The sequence below is a fragment of the Clupea harengus genome, chromosome 18, assembly GCF_900700415.2.
Source record: "Clupea harengus chromosome 18, Ch_v2.0.2, whole genome shotgun sequence".
Lineage (NCBI taxonomy): Eukaryota > Metazoa > Chordata > Actinopteri > Clupeiformes > Clupeidae > Clupea > Clupea harengus.
Window position 1 is genome coordinate 4,107,349 of NC_045169.1, and position 27,928 is coordinate 4,135,276.

The 27,928-nt window shown below is 48.1% G+C and overlaps 1 protein-coding gene across 1 annotated transcript in view; it reads right to left on the reverse strand.

Annotated features, from left to right (window-relative positions):
* Positions 1-392: 392 nt before the first annotated feature.
* LOC105904299 (tetratricopeptide repeat protein 28) overlaps positions 393-27,928 on the reverse strand; it is a 103,698-nt gene continuing 76,162 nt past the window's right edge. The window contains 17 exon segments of the mRNA XM_042710510.1: positions 393-2,759; positions 2,955-3,062; positions 3,302-3,431; positions 5,099-5,122; positions 6,736-6,812; positions 7,658-7,709; positions 7,711-7,890; positions 8,333-8,457; positions 8,888-9,135; positions 9,512-10,035; positions 10,497-10,676; positions 11,570-11,714; positions 15,076-15,201; positions 18,033-18,201; positions 20,493-20,711; positions 21,114-21,243; positions 24,615-24,724. Coding sequence (XP_042566444.1) covers positions 1,114-2,759; positions 2,955-3,062; positions 3,302-3,431; positions 5,099-5,122; positions 6,736-6,812; positions 7,658-7,709; positions 7,711-7,890; positions 8,333-8,457; positions 8,888-9,135; positions 9,512-10,035; positions 10,497-10,676; positions 11,570-11,714; positions 15,076-15,201; positions 18,033-18,201; positions 20,493-20,711; positions 21,114-21,243; positions 24,615-24,724 — 4,193 coding nt within the window. The 3' untranslated portion in view covers positions 393-1,113.

Genomic DNA, 27,928 nt, shown 5'->3' on the forward strand with positions numbered 1-27,928 from the left:
TACAAAGATTATTTTCATATAGAGATTTTTTTCTCTGAGACCCAATCAATAAACGCAAAAGATACCTGAAACAAAGAAACGTGTGCACAGAAATATGTATGAAGATCACCTTTTTTTTCTAACTATACCTTTAGATTTACATCATGGTAGAATTTCTCAATTTTTCCCCCACAACATATCTACACGTTGTACCTTCAACAGAAACCTGTTATTAGCTGCTTATAGATACAAAGTTAAGTATTAAATAAGATCAATGAGGTATTGAGCAGTTACGCCTTTCTTGTTGTCCAACTTTTATGTCATCAGCAAAGTAAACAACAGATAGCTGATGTGGAGGGTATCATGTCAAGGAACTGTGAGATCATGCAAGGAAATTCATGCAGACACCAACACACCTTTTTAATTGAAACATTTTACTGGTAAAGGACAAAGATATGTCTTGGTTTTCCATGTCTGCTTTCTTTTCAAAAAAGACTGTGAGCTAAAAACCCATACATGGTACTTATTTAACACTGAAGAGCAAGAGGATCCATGCTGCTGAGGAGACATTCAATTCACAAAGAGATCAGGCCAAATGCCATGTTTTCATTTCAATTAAAAAATATGAAATCTTTTTTTAACCATTTCAACCATATTCACATGGTGCAGTTCTTTTTTTATCTGTTTAATAATATCAAAATGTATAATACTGATTGTGAAACACTTGGTTTAATTTACAAAACATAATAATTATAATATTAATAATAACAATAACAAACAACAACAATAATAATAATAATAATAACAATAATTATATATTAAAATAAAAATAAAGGAAATTACACCAGTCTGAGCTGTAATGATTTGGCCCACAAAAAACAGTAAATGTTCCTGCACGCACAGTATCGGGTCTTCTGTTTTCTTTACAGTGGTTACTGGGGGCACAAGGACAACACTGCCTTGGCAGTTTTCAGTCTGGAGAGCATTCCTCTCATTGGCTGCTGTCTTCTTCTGTGGTAAATCAAGTCATTTGGGCCAGCTAAGGCCTTTTAAGTGGCTTGCTCTGATTTTTTGTTTTGTTTTTAACCAGTCACAAATGAGTGGCATAACTAGCACAAATCTTACACAGTTGTCTCAACATTTGGACGATGGGAAGAACCTGCCGGGCGAGAGGAACTTGTAGCCATTACTCGTGGGCAGTCTGATAGGACGACCCCCGGGGCTGCTCCTGGTGGATATGGTTGGCGAAGGGGCAGTTTTGTGGGTCTCAGTGCCATTGTGCCCATTGGCAGGCCTGTCGGAGCTTTTGTCTAGAGTCTGGCTCCCTAGCTTGGACAGTTCAATGCTGTCTTGGCCATCGCCAGGCGAGCAGTGACGTGGCGACAGATTCAACAAGCCCAGCATGTCTTTCTTGCCGGATGTGCCAGTGCCAGGGATTCCCCGGACTGCCCGCACGGGACCGGAGTGCTGCTGCTGCTGGGCGGCTGCGTTTGCCCAGAAGGTCTTCAGGTTGTGGACGGCTTGGACCTTCTCGTCGATGACGGTCCTCCTCAGGCGGTCCAGGTCCGGAGCCTCCGCGTGGCTGGAGGTCGAGCCAGTGGAGGAGTAGGACAGGGCCGGAGAGGGAGCGCTGCCGGCAGGGGACTGGTGGCCGGAACTCGGGGAGACGTTAGAGGGGGAGCGGGAGATGTTGCCGCTGTAAGGAGAACTGGGGTATTTCAGTCTGAACTGAGCCAGATTTTCCAGCGTAGGGGATGAGTGGCTGATCTCTCTGAGCGAGGAGTCCGAGTTGGCAGGGCTGCTGTAGCCAGAGCTGATCTTCTGCAGCGAGGAGGAGCGGGAGGGGGGCTTGGGGCGCTCCCGCAGGCTGGCCCTGCTGCCCGGGCGGCTGAAGGCGCTGGACTCGGAGGAGCGGAAGGCCGTGGCGGACGTGGTGCCCTTTGTCGGAGTGGAACTGGAAACCGGGGCTGCCATTCCTTCAGCGACGCCCCTCTGCAGACTCCCCACGGCCCGCAGGTGACTCTGGGTCTCCTCCATGATCTTCTGCGCCAGCTCCTGGGGGTCCAGAGGTGCAGATCCTCCTGCTTTGTCCTCCTGCGACTTGACGGTGCTGTCAGTCTCGGTGCTCGACTGGTCTGACTCCCCCGGGTCGGAATTGTTCGCCTTGGCCACCTTCTGGAAGGGGGAGTTGGGGCTGGGCACCAGGCTGGCCTTTAGAGGGGAGGTGGGGGTACTGACACTTCCCTTAGAAGAGACAGATGCAGTGTACCCTGGCCCAGGCCCTGCCCCCGACCCTGAGCCCACCCCTGACGCTCGTCCACGCAGCATCCGGTGTCTCTGGCCATGTCCTGGCGGCAGTGGGAGGGAGTCACAGTGGCTACCTAAGGGTTCGCTGCTTATGATGGAGAACCCTTCATACTCCTCCTCTTCCCCACGACCTCCGGCCCCACCGCCTACCACCGTGCCTTGAGGAGACGACCGGCACCGGGAAACCGCGTGGGGGTGCTTGTGGGCAGACAGGTGTCCCCCCAGCCCACCTCCACGTCCACGATGGCTCAGGAAATCGCTCTCGGACTTGGAGGCGAAACTCATGGACGAGGCGATGGAGCTGAGGCTGTAGACCGAGATGGCGTCTGAGGCCATGCTGTCAGGGCAGGTGGGAGAGAAGGGCAACGTGGGGTAACCCAGGGGCATCGGGTTGGAGACCGACTGGGCAGAGGCAAGAGACTCCAGGGAGGATGAGCTGTCCAGGCTGAGGCGCTTCGGGAGCTCGGTTGAGTCTTTGGTGACGGAAAAACAGAGGGAGAAGTTGGTATGGGAGATAAGGCAGTTAGGAGTGCTATTTCACGATACATAAACAGACACAGTTAACACTATTAGATATTCTGTTCAGCTTGCCACACCAGTTTAGTTAATCAATCAATAAACCAATCAGTCAATCAATCGAATGAGTCTTTTAGTCTCGCGTTACATACCGAACAGTGCCAACAGGGACTGCAGGGCAAAGTGCATGGTGCGGCGGTTGGCCTGTTTGCCAGTTTTCAGGATGACCTCTTCTTGACCCACCTCACACAGGTCGAATCCTGAAGGAGATGATGGTAATTTACAGAGAAATAAGTCAAAAAACAAACATACAATGCTACTACAACATGAAAGCAAGAACATTTCCTCTGACGCACTGTATATATTGAAAGTGATTTTGCTTCAGCTTCAAGGTTATTTGTTCCTCATGCTCCGTCGTGGAACTGAGGAACATGTTTGTGATTTATGGCCAGTTTTTGTAAACACATCTCTAACAATGCAGTGTTGTGCACAAACTCACCCAGGGCAGCCAGAAACTCATGGCATCCAGGCAGCCTCCATAGCTGGACACTGATGGACACCTGGATGGGCAGCAGGGAGAAGTCCTGCTCCTTCTCTCCTGACTGCAGCTGGACCAGCACCTGGTGGAGCTACAGTCACAGGACACACAGTGTTTTAACAGAATGTCAATGAGACATCTCATTCAGACACAAGGAGACATTGGTGGGTCGCCTACACAGAATGGTTTGGCATCTCATACAAATGAGGTTTCAGGTAAGAGGTTTGGCGATTTCAGGTAAGAGGTTTAATATAGGAATGTAGGTTGTAGGTTCCGGATCTGCTACATGCTAACTTCTTAAAACCTGAAACATAATTGTTATTTTCTAATCAGATTACAATCCATCTCACTCAATTCTACTAAATAAGGCAGAATTCATCATGAAAGTAAACCCCATGTTCTAAAGAGGTACATTTAACAAAAACAATTAGACCCTGTACCATGTCTGTGATACCATGTGCTAATTGTCCTTATTATATGCATCGTAGCTTCCAGAACACTATGTTCAGCTGGAACTAGAAACACCTGTTCCTCATACAGAAACATTAAGCATATCCAACATCAGTGTAATGCGGCATACTTAAGAGGCCCGTGGTCACAGAAGCCTATTCTATTCCCTAAAATTGGCTAATAAGTGGTCACTTTCTCCTTTGACCCCGTCCTTTGGGCTAAGCCTTTCAGGGCCTCACTGTGTCAACAACAGCCTCCACTGCAGAGACCCCTCCGTCACGTGGATGGTGCATGTGTTCTAGATTAACAGAAGGTGGACCCCAGTGGAAGGCATGGGACCCCGTGGATCACTGAGCTGCTGTTTCTAATGGGCTTACCTCTCCCTGGAAACAGAGATGTCTTTATGACTCATAAGTCTGCGTGGTTCTGACAACGTGCCAAGGCCTTTCTATTTGTTTATATTCCCGCTAAGCCCCGGTGTTTGGTCGGAACCATTCTTTTGACCTCGGGTGAACTTTGGGGACCTAATCACAAAGGGACTGAGAATCCGGTTGCGCATTGCAGTCGAACTAATCTTCTACAGAGATTTGATAACACTGATCCTAACACCTAAACAATCCATCTAAACTTGAACGTATATCTTCTTCTCTAATATATAGTTATATAATATATAATAATAATATATATAATATTATATCTAATACTATCTAATATATATAAGCTTTGTTGAGCCATGAACCCAGACAAACAACGCACCGCTTTATTTATTGATTTATTGGCATTTGTCTCTCATTTTAGACTATGTATTGCATAACACCTATACTGTGAACATATGCTTAAGAGCGGGCAGTGTGGTAAGGCTTGCTGTGGTATTTGAAAGTGTACTTCATTGCTGGCAGTGTGGTAGGGCTTGCTGTGGTATGTGAAAGTGTACTTCATTGCTGGCAGTGTGGTAAGGCTTGCTGTGGTATGTGAAAGTGTACTTCATTGCTGGCAGTGTGGTAAGGCTTGCTGTGGTATGTGAAAGTGTACTTCATTGCTGGCAGTGTGGTAAGGCTTGCTGTGGTATGTGAAAGTGTACTTCATTGCTGGCAGTGTGGTAAGGCTTGCTGTGGTATGTGAAAGTGTACTTCATTGCTGGCAGTGTGGTAAGGCTTGCTGTGGTATGTTAAAGTGTACTTCATTGCTTTAGCTCTGTTAGTTTGCCTGCTTTCAAGCAACAAATGATGATGAAACCAAACGGAAGGATGGATGGATGGATGCGGGAGGCTTGTAGCGTGAGGTGAGAGGGCACTTAGAAACACTTACCATTCCCACCATATTTTTAACAGCCTTCAATCCGGACAGAGGCGGGATGGAGAGAGACAAAAGAAACAAGAGGGAGAGAGAGAGAGAGAGAGAGAGAGAGAGAGAGCAGTGAGAAGAGAGGCTTTTAAAAGGCCATGCATCCATAGGCCAGTTTAGACAGGGCTGCAGACCACACAACTCAGCAAACACAGAAGCTACGGATAGTAAACTGACTGCCATGACACACAGGCCACAGAAGACGAAACAACCAGCCAGCCTGCAAACAACATTAAAATGTTATGCAAAATGTGTTAAGGTGCTGATGTCCAACTTGTTTGCCGAACAGTGGTCAGGGACTACACATCACTCGGGACAGCCTTAGTTGCCTTTCAAGGAGCGTTATACTCGAAGGGGACATAGCATGTTGTTCAGACATCTACTAAAACTTACTAAAACTCAATTCATTTGCATTCAATGCCACTGGATGTCCCTCTGATTGTACCTTTCATTGACTGTGGTTAGCGTCAACATAAGACGAATTCTGAAGCTCATTGGAACACAGTAGATTTGTGAGAATTTAGTAAGCCACAGCGCAAATCAATCAATGGTCCTTCTATAACATTATTGCACAGTCTTAGGTGGCCGGCTTTAAACCATAGGATATGAACAGAGCTGCTCTGTTCTCAGAGGTCATGTGACTGACACCGTGGTTCCATAGTGGATGTGCGTGGTGATCAAGGGAGGACTACACAAACAGATGCAACCAGTTCTCAGTCCATCCGTCTGCTGTTAGCTGGACTGGACAGCACTGTGTCCGCATTGATGTACTCACTGAAGAACTGCACTAACACAGCGCAGCTTGTAATGCAATCTTTGTGGATGCTAATCATTCCTTTGTCATTCAGCTATTAAGCTGTCCCCGATCTGGCCAAACTGAAAAGCCATAGTCTTGCTGATAAAGTAATCTGGCGTTTGAAGTGAATACTACACTAATGACTCTTGTTTTTGATACGGTGCCTGGATAACTCTGAGATTAGGCTACAAGAAAAGATCCCTTTATTCACCCCGAGTGAATGAGGACAGTTGTATTGAGATACAGTGTGTGTGTGTGTGTGAGAGAGTGTGTGTGTGTGTGTGTGTGTGTGTGTGTGTGTTTGTGTGTGTAAAGAGAGAGGGAGAGACAGAGAGAGAATGAAAGACAGAAAAAAGAGCAGAAAGAATGAAAGCGAGGGAGAAAATGTGGGTGCGATTGTGTTTCGAACAGGCTCCTCTTCCAGCCTTAAGCAGGCTGGGCTTTGGCAGTGTAGTAAGTAAGGCCGATTAAATCCACTGAGGATTTTCTCCACGTGCGCCACGGCACAGACAGACCCCTTCCATGTGCAGCATGATGTAACACCAGCCAAGATGTTTATGTGTTTCTCAGGGTCATAACCACCATACAGCAGCTGATGGCAAAGTGGTGCCATTGTGTTTCCGACTCATGGTTAGGCGACATGACAGTTTACGTGCAGTTCAAGTTCTATCTAAGCTGAACTGAACTAACAATATAACTTGGTATATTTCAGGAGGACCCAACTGTGGCTCACTATTAACCTATCCAATGATGTAGGAACTAATGCTAACAATAATGACTTTTTCTCCGTCCTCCGTCCACCTACCCGGCTGATAAGCTGCTCTCCTGCCTCGGAGGCCGAGATGAGTTTACACAAGGCCTGGAGCGCAGGGGGAGGAAGACCTGGGAGACAAAGGGAGGAAGCGAGGAAGAGGATGAGAGGGAGGAAGAATGCAAGGCAACAATCATATCTGTGGGTTTTTAGTTCCTCTTTGTGTTTACATCTGGGGACGCTAGTTCCCCTCAGGCAAGACTTTAGCAGAATGCTCTGAAACTCGGGTCGTTTTTTGTGGAGTGGCTTTTGTTGGAAGATCCTTAAAAAAAGTTCCAGGCATACAAAATATGTTTTTGGAAGAGGGACAGAAGTCTAGAAATGGGTTGTGGTTTCTGAAATGTCCTTATGGCCCTGTAGTTATATAAATTGAATCCAAAGAGTTTCAACCATTTTGACTTATATACAGTATACTTGAAAAATATCACAATAGCATGCAGTGGGTTATGGCACTTATACAATAGCATGATCATCCACAGTATGGATACTATGTCCAATATGCACTGAAGTCAACGGATAGTCTGTTTAGCTTAGGATGGTTCCTAACTGAGCAAAATGACCCGGAAGTATTTAAGTGGCAGCCATGATAACAGCTGGTCGAATTATCTAAATGCTTATGAAAGGTGTTTCAATGCTTCCTATCTTATCTTCCTTTAGCATTGGTTACACTGGACACAGATAATACCATCCCACAAGTCATTGCGGAAACAACATTTAAAGACCCACGTCAATAACATCTGCAATCGCTTAATTACATAGCCTAGTGTAAGTCCGTAAGTCCTTATGAATTCTCCTTCACATCTTTCCCTGACCTCATGGCATTGTCCATCGAGGCCAAGGAGAGGTGGTTAGGAAAGGACATGGGATGTAATATGTGTGACTATATTAGCGCAGCCCAGGTGTGTGGAGTCCATACCCAGCAGGGACTGCAGGGTGGCGCTGCACTGCTGGAGCCGGTCCCCGGGGTCAGGCCGTGGGGAAGAAGACGGCTGCGGGAATGCCAGTGGCAGCCTGGTCCAGGCGGAAGCCCACGGCCGTCAGCAGGGCCTGCCAGCCTGGCACGCCGCCCACCTTATTCTCCACACTCTGCTGAGACGTGTACATGGAGTTCTTCTGGCCATTCTGGATGCGCTGCAGGGACTTCTCCACCTGAGGGCGCCAGAGAGCAGCGTTAAATAGAGCAATAGACACAGACATATGCAAGAGACTTAAAATACTCCTTTGTTTAAAACTGGTTGCTTTGTTAATAATTTAAGAATGTTTAATGTTTATATGTTTAATTTTAGAATTAAATTAACGTATACAATTATGGTTTAAGACTTTGATATTGAGCTACACTGCACTTACAGTGATATAATTCTACAACTGTAGCCACACCAATCACAGCCAATCCACACACTCCTTGTCTTTCACCATCTATGACTACTCCTCCATCTTTACTCACCATGTGCAGCAGCACACGTAACTATGACTACGCCGCCTTCTTTACTCACCAGGTGCAGCAGCACACGTAACTATGACTACGCCTCCTTATTTACTCACCAGGTGCAGCAGCACACGTAACTATGACTACGCCGCCTTCTTTACTCACCAGGTGCAGCAGCACACGTAGAGCATCTCTGGCCCTCTCTGGATACTGGAGGATCTCGGCAAGGGCCTGGCCAATGAGAGACGAGGGACTGTTCAACTTCACATCACTGCCAATCAGCATGAAGCCTGGAAAACAATTAGTTCCATATGAACATCTGCCATATAAAATATATCAATAAAACATTTGTTTTACTGTGGTGTTGCACAAGGGACAATGTACGAGTTATTAGATTTTTTTTTTTTAACATGATGACAAGACAATGAATATAAAGGTTAGTCACTTGCTAATCATGTTCCTATGATCCTAGTGTTGAGTTTCAAATGCCACAATATTATAACGTTATAATATAATTATAATCATATGCTGAAGTTAATTAGCTAAATCACTAATGACAACATGACTAGTAGAGACATCTTTAAGCTTGTTCCTTTCATGTTCACATCTGAGGAACCACAATATGGGACCACACAACTACGGGCAAACTAAATGGTTTCTCCTGTCTGTGGCTCCCAGCAAGGGAGGCTAAACAGCGTCTTCCGTGTTGGGACAGCTCACCTGCCCAGTTGGAGGGGTGTGAGAACTGTTTGCTGCTCTGCACCGTCTTCATGGCGTCGGTGAGCGCGGCGCTGGCCTTGGAGCCGTTGAGCAGCGCCGAGTAGAAGGCGTGCACAAACACCTTGGAGGCGGCCACGGGCACGGGCCACAGAGACACCAGCACACACTGGGCCCCCGCCGCCAGGAAGGCTCGAGTCAGGCCCACCACCCCGTCAGCTGTCACCTTACTGCTGGACTCCTGGTACGAGCTGCACGCAAACACACACGCAAACACATCAGCAGAAACCTTCAATATTTGCCTCTTAATTGTTGTCTGATCTTACGGTGAGATTTCTCAACACAGCTTCACCATTAGAAGAATGTAGAATTCTACTGAAAGCTGGCAGTTAATCTCCCTTTTCTAAACTGAAATCAGGGTATGGAGTTGTACATAAAATAGAGCCTGCACTTACTGTTTCAGTAGGCACTAATAATTTGAATTGATTTCTAAGTACACTCATTCCCATTATGAAATAAGAAACAAACGTGGAGTGTGAGATCCCACACAGAGTTGGCCCATTCTGGCTGTAGGATGTGATTAACGTCTCTCGTGAGCTATTTTGATGGCTTTTCTATTCCACTCACCCGAGCACCACCAGTTTGACAGGCAGTCGCATGTCCAGTATGTCGGCGGCTGTGAGCAGGAAGTCCTGCAGGGATGGGCTGTCACAGATACTCTCCACATCACTGCCGTCATCCCCCACGTTGTATCCTCCGCTCCCAAAGGAGCCCTTTCTCCCGCCTCCTCCTCCTCCTCCTCCTCCGCCACCTCCTCCACGGTCTCCCCCTCCGGCCCCACCACCGCCCCCTCCTCCGGACCCCTCCTGGTTGGGCGCCAGCACCAGGGCGGCCAGCTTCCAGGAGACGTGGGTGGCGAAGTGGGCGCACTCGGCCTGGCTCAGGGCCCCCATCACGCGCTCCTTGGTGGCGGCGGTGCCACACAGGGGCTGGCAGCCCAGCAGCTCGGCCACCATGGAGCCCTCCTCCTCGGCGGAGGGCATGGGCCCCCACAGCCAGCGGTCCATGGCGGAGGACGGGAGGCGAGGGTTCCCTATCACCGCCGCCGTGCCAACCCCACCCCCGCACGATGCCATGCGGCGGGCGTTGACCTATAGGAGAGGACAAGAGGAGTAGGCAGGGTTAGACTGGACCATCCATCAAACATATATAGTTATATATATATATATATATATATATATATATATATATATATATATATCAACAGGTCAGGTCACTATGTTTCCCATCTGACATCTAGAGGACCATCCAGTGTGATGTCACATTTTTTCCTGGCAAACAATATTCTATTCTATTCCTGGCATGTAATTACTGTAAAGTCCCCTAGGGGGAGCTGGAGTCGTGCGGGTCCCTCTGAGGTATGCTGTGCCCCCTACTCCATTACGCTTGCATGTGAGGGCAACGAGTCTCCTTCAGAAAGAGACAGGTTCACTCTTTTCATCTGCGGTCATGTTCATGTTTTTTTTCATCACTTTCAGGTCAGTATCATTTCTCTCTCTCTCCTCTGACCCAACGTGACCCTGTCATTTCCCAGGAGTCTGTGAGGCGTCACCTTGGAGACGGCGCCCAGGGAGCGTATGGAGGGCACGGCGATGAGGCTGAAGCGCTCGTACAGGTACTCGTTGGAGGAGCTGCCCTTGAGCAGGGCGAAGGGGATCAGGTAGAGCTCGCCCTCCAGCACCAGCACCAGCTGCCTGTGGCGCCCCACTGGCCCACTGGAGTGCATCAGACCCTGGGGAGGAGAGGAGAGCCGTTAGGGACAGATGGAGGAAGATGGAAAACAAGGGGAGAGAAGCATTTATATTCTATGACTTGGTGACCACAAGCAAGCAAACTTCAGTGGGACTGGGAACAAGGGAGGTCATTTCTGTATAGGATTGATATGCAGGTTCTATTCTGTGTAGGATTGAGTATAGGATTGATATACAGGTTCTATTCTGTGTAAGATTAAGTACTGTAGGTAGACCAATTAGCGGCTAGATAATATAACTTCACATAGGCCTATGGTAAAACGACAGCGAGTAGGTGAGATTCAGCACAGCATTGCCCTCTTGCGGTCCTTATGATACAGGCCTATGTTTTTGTATCGAAGGGTGTGTCCAAAACTCAACAGTGAGGTGGAAGCAGCCATTACAATAGTCTTCAGATGAAGGGAACCATGGACGCCCCCCTCCCCCCCCCTGAGTCCTCCGTCAGGCAGCTACAAAGCCGAGGTCTCTCATGATAGCTACCAGAGGCCCAGGGCAGTACAAAGTCACCTCGGAACAAAGCCTTCAGCTCGTTTAATTTCTCTGATTAACTACATCAGACGCAAACACACTGAGCATGTCCAAACGGCTGCACAAGAGATTAATTAGACCTATTCATGTTACAAAAGCACTCACTATTATTGCACTATATTCAAGAGCCTGTGTGAGAAAATGACAGCACAGAAGAGTGTGTGTGTGTATTTGTGTATGTGTATGTGTGTATGTGTGTGTGTGTGTGTGTGGTGGCATGCAGAAAGTGTGCATTGTAGTGGGTGATCTTGTATGCCTGTATGGGGTGAGCGCTGGGTCTGAGAGGCGGTTGTGTGCAGCTGGGGTTGTGCGGGTGTGATGGGGTGTGATGGGGTGCTCTGCTCACCCCCTCCATGGGTGCGATGAGGAGGTCGTAGAGCGTGCGGAGCGGGGGCTTGTTGATGGAGCTCGGCCGGTGGGACAGAGAGGACGAGCCGTCCTTCACCGGAGACATGGGGTTACTGAAGAGACTCGTCATGCTCTGACAGCTCCTACAGAGAGAAAAGAGAGAGAGAGAGAGAGAGAGAGAGAGAGAAAGAGAGACAACTGGAGTTATACTACATGAGGATGCCATTAACATGAACACATTGTGTAACAACTTGTATAACATCAAAAGATATATTCAAGGACAACTCCCAGTTCAAAAACAAGAAACATGACCAACCAACTATATACAGACACTTTTTAAGAATGTGAAATTGGGCACAATTACATAATAAAATATAACTACAAGCAGCGAAGTAGGGGCCAAGCAGGAGGCCAGAGTTGCCATGGGAACTTGATGTCTTTATGGCAAAGGCTTGTCTGTAAGCACTCAGAGCAAATTTCTGTCAGTTGACCAAAGATTGGTGAAGACATGAGCTCACTTCCTGATTTTTCACTTCAGATTTCAGTCGGCTGTGACGAACGAAAAAAATTCTCCGAAAAGCGGCTAATCGAAAACTGGCCACATCAATGAGGTTGACATGACAGTTGCCATGACTCGACCCTGGGACCTTCCCCGGTATTATCAGACACAAGAATGATTTTTTAGTGCAGCGCCCCTTAGTGGTCAAATGGCACCAATGTTTGTGCTTCCTCACGATGGGGTCTTGAGTCCCTGTAATATGACCTGCCATCCCGTTTGGCACCTCTGCGCCCAATTTCAATGGGCTGTAACTGACATTCACATTCAGAAATCGAAAAAAAGCCAACCAAATACAATCGCAAGGCTTTGTTTGAAGATCACTATCGAAAACGAGGGGTAGCGGTACAAACTAGAAATGGATTGGGCCGAAAATGAAACACAGTGGAGGCCTATGCAGCTTTGCTGCTTGGCCCCCAAATAGTGCCGAGAAAAGTAGAAATATCAAATTTGATCAGAATTCCTGGCATCTTGAATTTCAGACTAATTAAGATTAAACTGACCCTACTAACAACCTTTACATTTGAGAGCATGGTAACCAGGGGATACTGCTCTACAGCATTATAAATCCCAAAGTAAAGATGCCAAAATCTCGTGTTGAGTAATCTCTTGAAGTGTAATATGTTGAATAAAGGTCCAATGAGGTTGCTGCTGCACCTTTGGTCATATTTAAACCTGGCACACCCTTTTGAGGTGACGTGTTCAGAGTTAAAACAAATGATCTTATACTAGTGATATCGAAAGTGTTCATTCACAATGTCACCCAGAATGATTTATTGATGAGTGATGTAAGGTGTATGGCCTGTCATATGCAGGGTAGTAATGACCTCTCTCTGTCAGGTTATAAGGGCACCAAGGGTGGAACTACACCTGATATAATGACCTCTCTCTGTCGGTGTATAAGGGCATCAAGGGTGGAACTACACCTGATATAATGACATGAGGGGCAAACGTCCTCTCTCAGAAGCAGGGGGTGAGAAAGGGCTGCTGCTTAAGCCCAACCTTATTTAACATTTACACCAACTACTTGGCCAATACTCCAGAGAAATCTTCATTTACACCAACTACTCGGCCAATACTCCAGAGAAATCTTCATTTACACCAACTACTCGGCCAATACTCCAGAGAAATCTTCATTTACCCCAACTATCTGGCCAATACTCCAGAGAAATCTTCATTTACACCAACTACTTGGCCAATACTCCAGAGAAATCTTCAGCGCCTGCCCTCACCCCTCCCGACTCCAGAGATCAAATGTCTGCTCTGTGCAGATGACCTGTTTCTGCTGTCCCCCACAGAAGGAGGTTTACAGCAGAGACTGGATCTGATGGGGGGCACTGCTGCCAGATCTGGGCCCTGGCAGTACAGCACTTCAAAAGATCCAGGGGAGAACTAAACGAAACTCTCTGCTATCTGTACAGCCACGATGGTGTCCATCATGTGAACAAATCAAACTGACACTGCAATTATTTAGGATGAACAAGTAAAGCAGAACACTAGGGAGGAGACGGAGAGACAAATAGACGGGGGGGGAGCTATCAGACTCAATTCACAGTTCAGTCCGAGGACAAATTTACAAAGCCAACTTCATTCTCCGTGAGGGTTCCGTTAAAGACTTCCTGGACTGGCGAGAACTGTGTTTAAAAAACCGAACAGCAAAATACAGCTGAGGTGCGACGACCATGGAGAAATGATGAAAGCATGTGAAATGAGAAAGAGAGACTTAAATTGCGGATGAGTGCGGGGCGGAGCAGGGGGGCTGGGGAGGTAGTCTGTGCCTGTCTCCTGTGGTCTATGGAGAGATAGTTCAGAGTTTGATCACAATTGGGAAGAATGGGGGGATTATCACCACAGAAGCCCATTACCGAGGCTTAATGAGACCCAAACTCAATTACAGAGAGAATTACCCCTTCTCTTCAAAGGCTGGCTGTTCTCACACACACACGCACACGCACACGCACACGCACACACGCACACACACACACACGCACACGCACACGCACACGCACACACACACAGGCGCACACACACACACACACACACACGCACACACACACAGGCACACACACAGATGGACCAACACACACAAACGCACTGTAGTAAGCACTCTCACACGGTGCACTATGGGTACACACAGATCTAGGCACGCACTTATACAGACACACACAGATGTAGGCATGCATGTATACAGACACACACAGGCACACAGACACACACAGATCTAGGCATGCATATATACAGACACACACAGACACACAGATCTAGGCACACACATATACAGACACACACGGATCTAGGCACACACATATACAGAGACATAAGGGCTTGTGCCCACACCAACAGATTCACATACAAAATGTGCAGAATACTCACAGATTCAGGCATACATACGTACGTGCATGTATGTAGGAAGAAAAGCAAAACGCACACACACACTCACCCACTCCCTGACTCACTCACTCATGTGTGTGCACACCGTAACAAGCTCACATATATTACAATCACACACACACGCCATTGATCGGCACGAGGCAAAATTGAACTTCATGGTTCAATTGGGCGCGAGGTGACCTTTGCAAATCGGTGGCAGCTCGAGTAACGCAAACACAGGCACATCTATCAGGAGGCACGGCCTGAGCGAACAGCCACGGCCCCCACACAATCTCAGGGGACCAGGCTGAGCTGGAACAGCCACGGCCCCCACACAATCTCAGGGGACCAGGCTGAGCTGGAACAGCCACGGCCCCCACACAATCTCAGGGGACCAGGCTGAGCTGGAACAGCCACGGCCCCCACACAATCTCAGGGGACCAGGCTGAGCTGCTGGAACAGGTAAGAGCGGACAGCGCGCGGTTGGGGGGTGGGGAGGTGGGGAGGTGGGGGGCTGGGGCATGTAATGCGGCACGGGGGCAGCGGCGGAGAGCGAAGGCGCCTGTGGCGGCCCTGACCTGTTGAAAAGGTTGTTCCTGGACACCATGCGGAGGAAGCCCGTGTTGAGCTTGTTGTTGAGCTCCTCAAACTGCTGATCCAACAGATCCCCCGCCTCACTCTCTGTCTCGCTGCCAGAGCAGCCTCTGTGGGGATGGAGAGAGGGAGAGGGAGAGGAGGAGAGAAAGAGGGAGAGGAGGAGTGAGGGAGAGGGAGGAAGGGAGGGATAGAAGGAAAAGAAGGAAAAGGAGTAATATGATTATTCATAAGCCAATAATTATTTGTCATTTTTTTTTATGTTGCACAAATTGAACAGGCCTATTCTCTGTCAAGCAGAACATGTTTCATTCTGTGACAGCAGTAACTTTGAAAGGCTCTGGAGGAAATTAGTTCCAGAGAGTGAACAGAAGAAAAGCTGGGTGAGGGTTTGGGGTGTGTGTGTGTGTGTGTGTGCCAGGGATCTCTAAGACTTACAGTTACAACACACACACACACACACACTCTCTGTATGCAAAGCACTCTCTATGCACTGCTATATTAAAAGACATAAGTCAAATATCTTCCACAGACACTTTTTCTTACACACACACACACACACACACACACACACACACACACACACACACACACACACACACACACACACACACACACACACACACACACACACCCAGTCTCTCTTTTGCTCTTGACACATTTATTTCCCATACTCTACTTCTTCTTCTCTCTCTCTCTCTCTCTCCCCCCCTCTCTCTTTCTCTCTCTCAGTCCTCATCCAGTCAGCGGGGTGTCTCCCTCTTTATAGCCACTATCTGCAGCACTCCATCACACACTCCCCTCACACACCAGCCACTCACTGTAGGAATCACACACTCTCATCACACACCAGCCACTCACTGTAGGAATCACACACTCTCGTCACACACCAGCCACTCACTGTAGGAATCACACACTCTCATCACACACCAGCCACTCACTGTAGGAATCACACACTCTCGTCACACACCAGCCACTCACTGTAGGAATCACACACTCCCATCACACACCAGCCACTCACTGTAGGAATCACACACTCCCATCACACACCAGCCACTCACTGTAGGAATCACACACTCCCATCACACACCAGCCACTCACTGTAGGAATCACACACTCTCGTCACAATCCCACCCTGTCTCTGTGACAGAACCCCCCCCCCCCCCCTTCCTCTGGACTTTTTTCCTGATCTTCGACTCAATTCCCGCCTCCACCTCCCGTCAGCCCAGATTCCAGGCCAATTTTGGCAAACCATGGGAACCCGACCTCCCTCTCTCTCTCTCTCTCTCTCTCTCTCTCTTCCTCTCTCCATTTCAGTCTCTCTTTGAATATATGTTTTTTTTTTATATCGAATCTTCAAATCCCCTCCATTTCCCTCCCAAATCATTCAACACCATCACAGACCTCCTCAACTCCACTTAAAAGCCCCCTGATCCAACACACTTGGACCGGCAAACCCAGAGTCTCTGGTGGGGCCATGACTTGTCATCTCAAGGGTTTGATTTTGAAGTGCTGTTACTGTAGCAAGTGGAGAGAGTGTGTGTGTGTGTGTGTGTGCGTGCGTGTGTGTGTGTGTGTGTGTGTGTGTGTGAGGGGGGGGGTAGGATAAACAAACTCAGACCACACCTTTATGGCTGCACGCTGTGCGAGTGTGTGCATGTTATTATTCTGGGGAAGGTACATTTGCTGTTTGGTCAAGGGGTTTTAATGTGTTTTTGTGTCTGCTTCAAAGTAGAGTGGGGATGTGCATATTTAGGCAATCTGGGTGGCAGTTTTGATGGGTTTTTTCATTATTTATTTTCATTTCTTTAATGAGGCCGTTGAAATTTCAGAATTGAAGCGCATCAGATGGCCACGGCTGCTCCGGTTTTAATGAGAGCTGGGGACACAGGCAGGCAAACACTGTGGTGAGATTCAGATGAAAGCCCAGGGAAATAAGAGCTCTGTGTGTGTGTGTGTGTGTGTGTGTGTGTGTGTGTGTGTGTGTGTGTGTGTGTGTGTGTGTGTCTGTGTGTGTGTGTGTGTGTGTGTGTGTGTACTGTATGTGTGTGTGTGAGTGTGTGTGTGTCTGTGTGTGTGTGTGTGTGTGTGTATGTGTGTGTGTGTGTGTGTGTGTGTGTGTGTCTGTGTGTGTGTGTGTGTGTGTGTGTGTGTGTGTGTGCGTGTGTGTGCGTGTGTGTGCGTGTCTGTGTGCGGCTGCTCATGTGTGTTTGCACACTCATGATCGTAAGTGAGCGTAATATTCTGCAGTCATTACTGAGCTGTGGTTAGCCCCTCATCCATTTCAAACGAAGTTCAGAGAGTGTGTGTGAAGGAGAGAGAGAGCGAGAGAAAAAGAGAGAAAGAGAAAGAGACAGAGAGAGAGGGAGAGAAAGAGAGAGATTGGGAGAGTAAAGCGTATGCTCGAGCGGAGGCGGCGTGAAAGCTGACTTTGGCATGTGTAAGATCTCTGAGCTGCGCCTGAGTGCCGAGCAAAACCGCAGCGAAACTCAAAGCCTAATTTCCACCAACTACGGTGGCACCGGGAGTCTGAGGCCCCACGCCAGAATGGGACTACATCGGCCAAGGGAGCACTGTGGTTTGCAGTCGAGCAGCGGTGCAATCAGAAGATAATATCTCAGATCTCAGATCAGCCGTGCAGGTGCAACTGCGCACGTTTAAATGACCCGCCGGAGATGTCTGTCAAGCGGCTGTATATATTAGCATGCGGGGGTGTTTATCCGAACATTGATTCCAGTCTTTTAACCTATTCATCCAGTCCTGAATACATCAATTCCTTAATTCGTTCATCATTTCTCCCGTCCGCCAACCAACCCATCCATCCACGGTTGTCCTTTCTTTAATGCATTTCCCCATTCCCTAATTTGAACTCTTGTTTTCTGTGGGCTCTCCTCCAAAGGGCCCCCTGCTGGCCGGCGGCGGCGGTGAGTGGGTTCCCCACCTGCTGTAGTAGGACTCCACCCCGAGGGCCTCGCGGGCGCTGGAGATGTACTGCTCCAGAGAGGAGCCTCCGGCGGCCCCCGCGCCACCTCCCCCGGCCCCCTCCTGGAACTCGGGGTCCCCCTCCGACACGCCCTCGCCCAGGTACACCTCGTGGAACTTCAGGATACCTGAGAACACAGACACAGGGGGAGAGGGGGAGGGGAAGAGAAAGAGAGAGAGAGAGAGAGAGAGAGAGAGAGAAAGAAAGGAGTACAAAAAATGTCATACACTTGATTCGCTCAAGTCCTATATGTGATTACATTGACACTGCGCACCACATGCAAATGTATACATCCATACATCAAACACACTTGAATAATCATAATACTTATTTATACATAATAATAATCATAACTGAACTTTGTGCGACTAGCAAAAAACCTACAATCCAAAATGAATAAGTAACATGAAATAAATAAGTCAAATTTGAGTGAATAAAACATAGACACAGAGTGCTGGAGCCATCTGCCTGTGTGGGACTGGTTAGGGGGCAGGAACTGGGTCAGAGGGTTGACTGCAGGCGCTTCTGACAGTGACGTTACATGGGAGGGGGTGGCAGGAGTCGGAGCAATGCACTGCTCTCAGATCAGTTCAGCTGAACTGTCAGGGCAGACCCACACACCCAACACTGGCCCACATTGAGATATTGCAGGGAAGTGTCATCATGAATTGATGATAGAGAGGGGGGGGGGGGGGGGGGGGCTGATTCTGGCTCAGGGTTGGCTGGCATCTGGGGAGTGATCTTCAGCTAGCCTGACTAACACTAACACCAAAGGGATGGCTAGATACCGAAATAACGGCAAAATGTCCATACTGCATTCAATAAAGAATCCAAATCCGTCTGGTAGCAATTTGAACCAAATCATTACTGCACATATGAATTAGGCCTCGTGCGTAATATCTCGCCATTTACCATGTCTGTAAAGCAACTCTCGAAAGGAAATGAGAGGGACTTGTTTTGAAAAGACTTGTCCTTCAAAAGCTTCTTTTCAAAACAGCTTCAAACGCTTCCTGCTTGAAGCGTATTTGGAATCTGAAGGAAGTTGCCAGCAGCAACTTCACAATTGAGGTTTTTTTTTCTTCAAATGGCTTCCCTTGAAAAATCAAAGGAAAATGGAAAAGGACTGCATCCAATCTGCTGCCCAATGTGATGTTGTCTGTGAAGTTGTGTTTCTTCATACAGCATGCACATGGCCCAGTCTAAATACCTCACAATGCCTCATGTATGTGTGTATGTATGTGTGTGTGTGTGTGTGTGTGTGTGTGTGTGTGTGTGTTCGGTGTGTGTGTGTGTGTGTGTGTGTGTGTGTGTGTCTCTGAGTGTGGTGCGTGTGCGCGGGTGTATTCCATGTGTTATTATTCTTATATATCATTACATAGTGTATGTGTGTGTGTGTGTGTGTGTGTGTGTGTGTGTGTGCCCATGCATGTGAATGTGTGGTTTGAGTGTGTGTGTGTGTTCATCTTTGAGGGGGTAGAGTCTGTGTTCCATCACCCTGTGTGCCAGGGCCACATGGTGCGAATCAGCCTTGGGTGTGAGGGTGCAAAAGAGGGATTTGTGAACATGTGTGTGTGTGCGAGAGAGAGAGAGAGAGAGAGAGAGAGAGAGAGAGAAGAGAGAGAGAGAGAGAGAGAGAATGAAAATGTGTGTGTGTGTGTGTGTGAGGTGTGTGTGTGGTGTGTGTGTGGGGGGTGTGTGTGTGTGTGTGTGTGTGTGGTGTGTGTGTGTGTGTGTGTGTGTGTGTGTGTGTGGGGGGGGTGTGTGTGTGTGTGTGTGTGTGCTGCCAGGTCCACACAGACAGAGGAGTGCCAGGTGGCTCAGTGTCAGTTTCATCTCATCCTCTACATGCAGCAGCAGCAGCCATGCCCTCAAGGTGGAGTAGGGTACAGCTGTGAGTGTGTGTGTGTGTGTGTGTGTGTGTGTGTGTGTGTGTGTGTGTGTGTGTGTGTGTGCTGTGTGTGTGTGTGTGTGTGTGTGTGTGTGTGTGTGTGTGTGTGTGTGTGTGTGTGTGTGTGTGTGTGTGTGTGTGTGTGTGTGTGTGTGTGATTGTGTGTGTGTGTGAGTGTGTGTGTGTTTCACCTCTGCATATCAACACGTTTTACTCCTGTGTGTGAGTGCATACTTGTGTGCTTGTGTGTTTGCATCAGAGGACAGCCAGCTAAAAGGTCACCAAAACACACACACACACACACACACACACACACACACACACACACACACACACACTTACAGTGCTTTGACACTATGTTAATTGTGACAAACACAGACAGGTAGACACAGACACAAACAGACAGATGTAACAAACAAGCACATATATACTCCGTCACACACACACACACACACACACACACACACACACACACACACACACACACACACACACACACACACACACACACACACACACACACAGCTCACCAGCTCCAGGGGCCAGCAGCCAGCTGTACAGGTACCCGGCGGCCAGCGAGAAGTAGAGCACCAGGGCGCGTTGCTTGTTGACCGCGTCCAGGATCTGCTCCACGGTGGCGGGGCTGTAGATGTCCACGTCCTGCTGCCCCGTCTGACGCTCTACCAGCAGGTCGGCGAAAGCCCGCGTGCGCCCGCGCTCCGCCACCGCCAGCGCCTCGTCATGGTGACCTGGAACCACGGGCGGATAGGTGAGGTCAGGGGTGAAAGGTCAAAGGAGAAACCGGAGTACTGGACTAGAATGCTCCGCTTGGCACTGAGTGCGGATATACAAGGCTAACACACATAACATATTCTGCCACAGTTTTGGAGTGGTTTCATCCATAATCAGTTAGAATTCCTTTCTTTGTCGGAAAAAACCAAGATTGTTTTATGTGTCGTCCTGCTGGACCTATGGGCTGTTCACTAACACACGGCTGAACTACACTATAAACTATAACTGTAAAATGATATCTATAAAACACTTTCAATGTCTTTCTATAGACAAAGACATTCCAAATGAGAACACCTAAAGCTCCAGACAAGGACAAAGAATGAGAACAGACAGAGAAAGATAGATAGGCAGTAGATTACCGAGGCTGACGAGGACCCTCTGGAGAGCCTGATAGGAGGACGTCTGCAAGTCGAAGAGCGACAGCTTGTAGTCAGAGCTGTGCTGAGCCTCGTGACGGATCGCCTCGAACAGCACTGATGCCCGGTAGAGCTGGGGTAGGCAAATACACACCACACACACACACACACACACACACACACACACACACACACACACACACATACAGACAAATCCATACATTATTGTCTACTTCAAAAATGTCGGAACAACAACAACAACAAAAAAAAACCTCAAATGAAAACAAAGGTATGTAGTACTCCACAACATTCTGTAGGTGGCAGCAGTGTCCCACAGTGTAAGTGGATGACTGAAGCCTCAGCCAGGCTGTGTTCCAGTCCACTCGGGCCAAGATCGACTCCCCTCACACATGATGTCTCGGAGGCTTAGCTGACCAGCTTCTGGACATGCATCGCATCCAAACAGGACTGCTTCCCCCATGCCCTACCAAACCACTGCACACAGCCTCGCAATATATCACCGGATTTCTCAACATAAATCCACCATATATCACATCCTCACATCTTTGCATGTAGGCGTATACATTAATTTCTCTCCTCATACAGCTCCACATTCATGATGCATGTAGCTGGATGATTACAAGCCCAATGGGGATCAGCGCATTAATCATGCAGCCATACGTATGAAGTATACAGTCAGAGCTGGTGGGTGGAAGCGGAGCATGTTCTCAAGATGGCAGCTCCCAGCTGGCAGTATGCATTCTGTTGACGTAGCCTCCATGAGAGGAGTGGGAGAGAGAAGCTATAGGCTCATGCTGCTTTTCAACGCTTTTCACGCTTTTCAACGCTTTTCTGTAGTTCCTCAGATCCACAGCGAGTTTCAGTCTGTGTTTTTGCTCCCTCCTAGTTCAAGCTCTGCACAGACTGCATATGTAGAAGCAGCGGGATGGCAGTAAGCACTTCTCCTCGTCCGTAGTAAACATGTCCAGCGTGTGTGGTGTGTGTGTGTGTGTGTGTGTGTGTGTACTACTGTCAGAAGGGTGGTAGAAAACGTAGAGGATTCAGCTTCAGAGAGCGGGGACCGCGAGCTCCCTGTTCGCTTGGTTGTGAATAATTTGTGAACCTGTTGAGCTGATACCTCATGCTGCTTTCAGTCACAAGATGAGAAGCGGAGCTGGCCTACTTCTTTTCCCCCAATTTTATCCAAAGTCGAGCGCGGGAAGTCTAGCGGATGAATTAAAATGATGCTGCGCTTTTTTGAATATCTCACAGTAGGTGCGTGTGTTCGGGAAAAAATGGCTGATTTCCTTCTCTGCCGCTCTGCCGCACACGCTCAGCTCTATTGAACTGTCTGGCGAGGAGGAGCTATGCGGTCAGCCTCCTCTCCCCACTGGGGGCCCAGACAGTGTCTCTGATCAGCATATTGATGACTCCGGCTTGTGGTCTCTTGTGAAGACTTGGCTCAAACCAAGACTTGCAGTTTTCTAATCTATATAAGTTCTATGTATGGTATGTGAGTTTGTGTAATTGAATCATTTTTGCAAAGGCAGTGTTTTTTTTTTTGTTTTTTTTTTTGTTCCCAGCCACAGACTGGAACTAAGTTACTGGTGTGTATTTATAGTGCATGTGTGTATAAATAGTGCAGGTGTCAGTATAAGGGCATTATTCAGGCAACAAAACAGTTCATGGCAGGCCCCCCTTTGACAATGAAAAAGAAATAGCGCTATGTATCGTTCCATTCTTTGGACGGGTTCATGTTCCATTGTGTTAACAGTGAGGCTAGCTATCCCTTCTGACATATATGCTACACGGTAGGCCCTGACCCAAGTAGAAAGTAGGCTATAACCTCATCACCAAATAGGTTAGTTACAGCCGACTCTGCTGCTAGAGCACTGCCATACAACATGTGACCTGTAGTTGATTGTTTGGGATTCTCGCTCCATTCCCGCCCCCCCCCTCAGCTCGCACCCCCTGGGGGCCCCCGCCCCAGATTCTGGGAACCACTGACTTACAGACTGATCGCAGGGCAATTCATAACAGCATTCATAACACACACGTGTGTATTTCAGGCAAATTACAACAAGCTGTGTCAAACGAGCAAGGGCACAGCAAAAAGCAAACGGCATAACAACCGCTCACGATTTGAACCTGTTTACAGTGAACCACTACGAGATCTCCAGTCAGCACAAAACGGCCAGTAAAGAGGGCCGGTTACAGTAGGGGGCGAAGACACCCACAGCCGCACAAAAGACCCAATATTCATCACCCTGACCCACTTCCGTGTGCAAACGGGACAATAATAACTTCTTATTTAAGTACATTAAAAGGACCTTAGTGGGGCAGCACCAGGGATGAAGAAAAAAAGAAAGAAAGAAAGAAAGAAAGAAAAAAAACGATAAGCGCAACATTTTGGATTATCCGTTTAATAACCTGATCCTCCTCCCCAAAGCTGGAATAATGCTTGAAGCTGATGGCTCATATACGTGACGGTGTGTCCTAATCACTTCATGTTCACTTACTTAAACAGGCTTTTCTTTTATTCATTGTATGCATGAGAGTGTGTGAACGTACGTGCGTGCCAGCGCAATTTGTGTTTGTGAAATGTGTGAATAATTTGCACAAGTACCGCTGAGCGTTCGTTGTACGTGTGGTTTCCGGCTTCACACATTCGTTACGTGTTCTTGTGGCTCGACTGGCAGAGCAAGGTGCTAACAGCGCCGACGACATAGGCTACTAATGAAAATGTATATCTGTACATCTGTGCATTGTGAACTGTTCTAAATGAATACATGTAAATCTAAACCACTTCACTCCACACCTCAACCAGTCCCTCACACCTTTCTGCATCTTCTTTCTCTCTCTCTCTCTCTCTCTCTTTCTTGCTCTCTCTCTCTGTCTTTTGTTCCATCTTCCCTCTCTTTGTGCCTCTCCTTCAACCCCGCATCCTGTCCTCTCTCCCGTGCTCTCTATTCATCCCTCCCTACCCTCTGGCCTGGCTAGCAGTATCCTGTTGAGCCCCAATTGGCATGTCTCGAGGCCCCAGGCTAGCGCGTTAGCGCGCGGCGCGCGGAGTGCCACAGGTACCCGGAACATTCCGTCAGGCTGGGGCCTGAATTATTGATAAGGTGTTCAGCCAGCGCCGGTCCTGTCGCCCTCCTTTTATGTATGGCGCTGTATCAACACGCGTGACTCCCCAGCATACTCAATGAATGATGACTGCGAAACGCAACAATGAAGGAGAATCTAATCAGATCTAAGGGAAGTGAGAGTAAGGGCTGTCTGGAGGAGCGCTCGGGCGGGAGGGTTTTTTTTTTCTAAGACTGTTTCAAGAGTGCTCAACAAAAACAAATGAGAATTCAAAGAAATACTTGAAGAGGGAAACAGTGACCCAATTTATGGTATTCAACGTAAGATGAAAGCACACAGACAGAACACAGTCCTGTATGCAAACACACACACACACACACACACACACACACACACACACACGAAGGGGTTCTGTACCTGGTGCTGGGCCTCTTCCAGGTTGCCGCTGGCCCACAGCGAAAGCCCCAGACGGTGGCGGATCTTCGCCTCGTCCTCACGCCTACCCAGCTGCTCAGACAATCTCAGACCTGGAGAAGAGGGGGGAGGGAGAACGAAAAAGAGAGAGAGAGTGAGAGAGAGAGAGGACAGAAGAAAAAGAAAGAAGAGAGTGATGGAGGAAGAGAGATTTCAAATGGTTGTCTGAGTGGGAGAGATGTCTCTTCTGCTCCAGTTCTGGGATGAAGAGCACATTTTACAACAGAATGAACGAGCTCTGAACACAAGCTCCTGCAGGGTCTCATACACCAGTACATTTTACAACAGAATGAATGAGCTCTGAACACAAGCTCCTGCATGCAGGGTCTCATACACCAGTACATTTTACACAGAATGAGGCCCCCGAAGAACTCCCAGACAAACCATGACAACAGATTTAATAATACATAGTAATTCATTATTAAGCACTTAAGTCAGATAGAAAAGGCACATTTTTCACCCACACAGACACAGAAACAAACACACACACACACACACACACAGACACACACACACACACAAGCAGACATATATATGCACACACACACGCATAGACACAAGCACAAACACATGCAAGGAGACAAACACACACACACACACACAGACAAACACGCAGGGTAAGGTCTAAGCCCTTTTGTATATGCGACTAATCAATGTGAAAAATTGAATGACCACTCGACAAACACCAACAGACCATTAACGCTCGTGTAGAGTCGGCGTGGCACAGGACAAACAGAGAGACGAGACCACTTAGTTCAGTAAACACCTCAGAACGGTGTCACACAGGCCAAGGACATCCTACCATCCGCTGCACTCCGGGCTGATGAGGTGCCATTCAGATGCTGAGACCCAGAATGGACTGAAGCACAGACTTCCAGTCCTTGGCATGGCTCACACTGCTCAGTGGTTCTCTGAACAATTTTCACTTTTTTTAAACTCAGTTTCAGCACTGACTCCTGGTCTCTCTCTCTCTCTCCCTCTCTCTTTCTCTCTCTCTCTCCCTCTCTCATCTCTCATGGCCTGAAGGCACTGTCACATAGAAGGGGATGACATGAACGTTGATCCCCAGCGTGATGCGCCCTTGGGAAATACCAGAAAGCTCACAAGTGTGTGCTCTCTCTGCCTGTCTTTCTCTCTCTCTCTCTCTCTCACACACACACACACACACACACACACACACACACACACACACACACACACACACACACATACACACACACACACACATACAGTGAGAGAGAGAGAGAGAGAGAGAGAGGCTTCACACACATTGCCTTGAGGAGGGACTTGGGTACACTTTAAAGGCTTTATGACAGCTGGTGTGGATATGCTGTACAGCCCCTGAGGCTGATGCACATGCAGGCATACAAACACACACACACACACACACACACACACACACACAGACACACACGCAGACACGCAGACACACACACAGACACAAACATACAAACAGACAGACAAACACACACACACACACACACACACACACAATCACACCAATGCACGCACAGCTCTGTGCATAAGGTGGCATCTAATTAAAAATTTCATGACAGTAAATATACTCACAAACACAGACACACACAGACACACAGACACACAGACACAGACACACACACACACACACACACACACACACACACACACACACACACACACACATTCGAGCTGAGGTCTCTGAATGGCACTGAATTCACTGAAGCAGAGCACACTCATCCAATTAATATTTTACACAAAATAACGTAAACAACAAGAGAGGCAGCGTGACCAAAACAAGTGAGTCAGGAGGAGGGGAATAAAAGAGTCCGCTCCAGACTTCTGTTGGGCTACATTGGTCAGATATAATTGGCTGTCAGGCACAGTGGAGCTGGGCTTGATGGTGGCAGGACAAAAAAAAAGGAGATACTGGCGTGTGTTTGTACGAGTCTCAGGTCTCTTGTGGTTAGACAGACACGTGTGAAAACCCACGCAGACTTAAAAAAGAGTATTGGTGTCTGCATATCTGAGTGTGTCACACTCTTATGTCCGTTTGTCTGTCTCTTCATGGTCTGCCTGTCGGATCGGTCGGCCTGTCTAACAAGCTTGCATGCCCACTGAAGAAAATTGTGTTTTGGGGTGTTGGGGTCAGTGTTGCGTAACTAAATAGGTTGTAAGACGGTGTCGCTCTTCATGATACGCCCTGGCAGTTAAGGAGGAGACAGAGAACGTGCTGTCTGTCTGTCTGTCTGTCTGTTTCTGTGTGTCTGTTTCAGCGGGTCGTCAGTAAGAATTATTCCCTGATGTTCAGGTAAGGGATTGCATCAAAAAAGGATTAACCCGCTACATAGTCTTAGACACGCACAAATCGTTTTTTCCGAGCCCTCTGTCCTACTTTCCATGGCATGCTTCAGGGAACAGTGTTTGGGGCACTTCCTTTTTCGGTGCTTGGCAAGACTGGCAATAGAGGAAGCTTCCAACATAATCCCAAGTCCACTTCACAGGAAACAGCAGATAGGGAGTTTTTTTTTTATATTTCAGTGATTATAAGTGTCCATGTAGGGAATAGGATGCCTTGGGACTGCCCAGAGCTCTATGGGAGTCATTAGTGGGGCACTCTCACAGCCACTGATCTCTGAACACACACTTATAACATAAATGTAATAAATAGTTTATAAATGGCTTAAAATGTTATACAATTTTTCATGGTCCTTCTCAATTGGAAAATAGTAAATAAATAATATGCATATATGACAAGCCTCGCGGTTGTCAGATTTTTCATGCTAATTCTGTGATGTATTTTTAATGATGTCTTTGCTCTGCGGCATGCGATCCTCCATTTTAATGATCGCTGCATACCTACAGGGAAAGTGAGGGGGAGGGAGGCAACAACGATGACAATATGACTTCCATACATTTCTTTTATTTTCCGCACAGGGGTTCATGCACACACACACACACACACACACACACACACGTGGATGACTGCTGCTGCGAGGCTGCGAGGCAGGGCGCCCCCCCCCCCCCCCCCCCCGAAACAATAGTCTGAAGGTGTGAGAGTGTGGGGTCACTCGTCCTCCCGCCGTATGATGCCTGTGCATATTCATCATCACAGTGGTGGAGCCTGTCTGGACACACACAGGCTCTTATTATGGAGATGAGGGGCCTGGGGCCGAGCTCGACCCAGCTGGGGGAGCGGCGTGGAGGAGAATGTGGGGTTGGGGGGGGGGGGGGGGGGGGGAGGAGGTGGCAGCTGGCCTGGGCTGGAAACGGATGGCTAC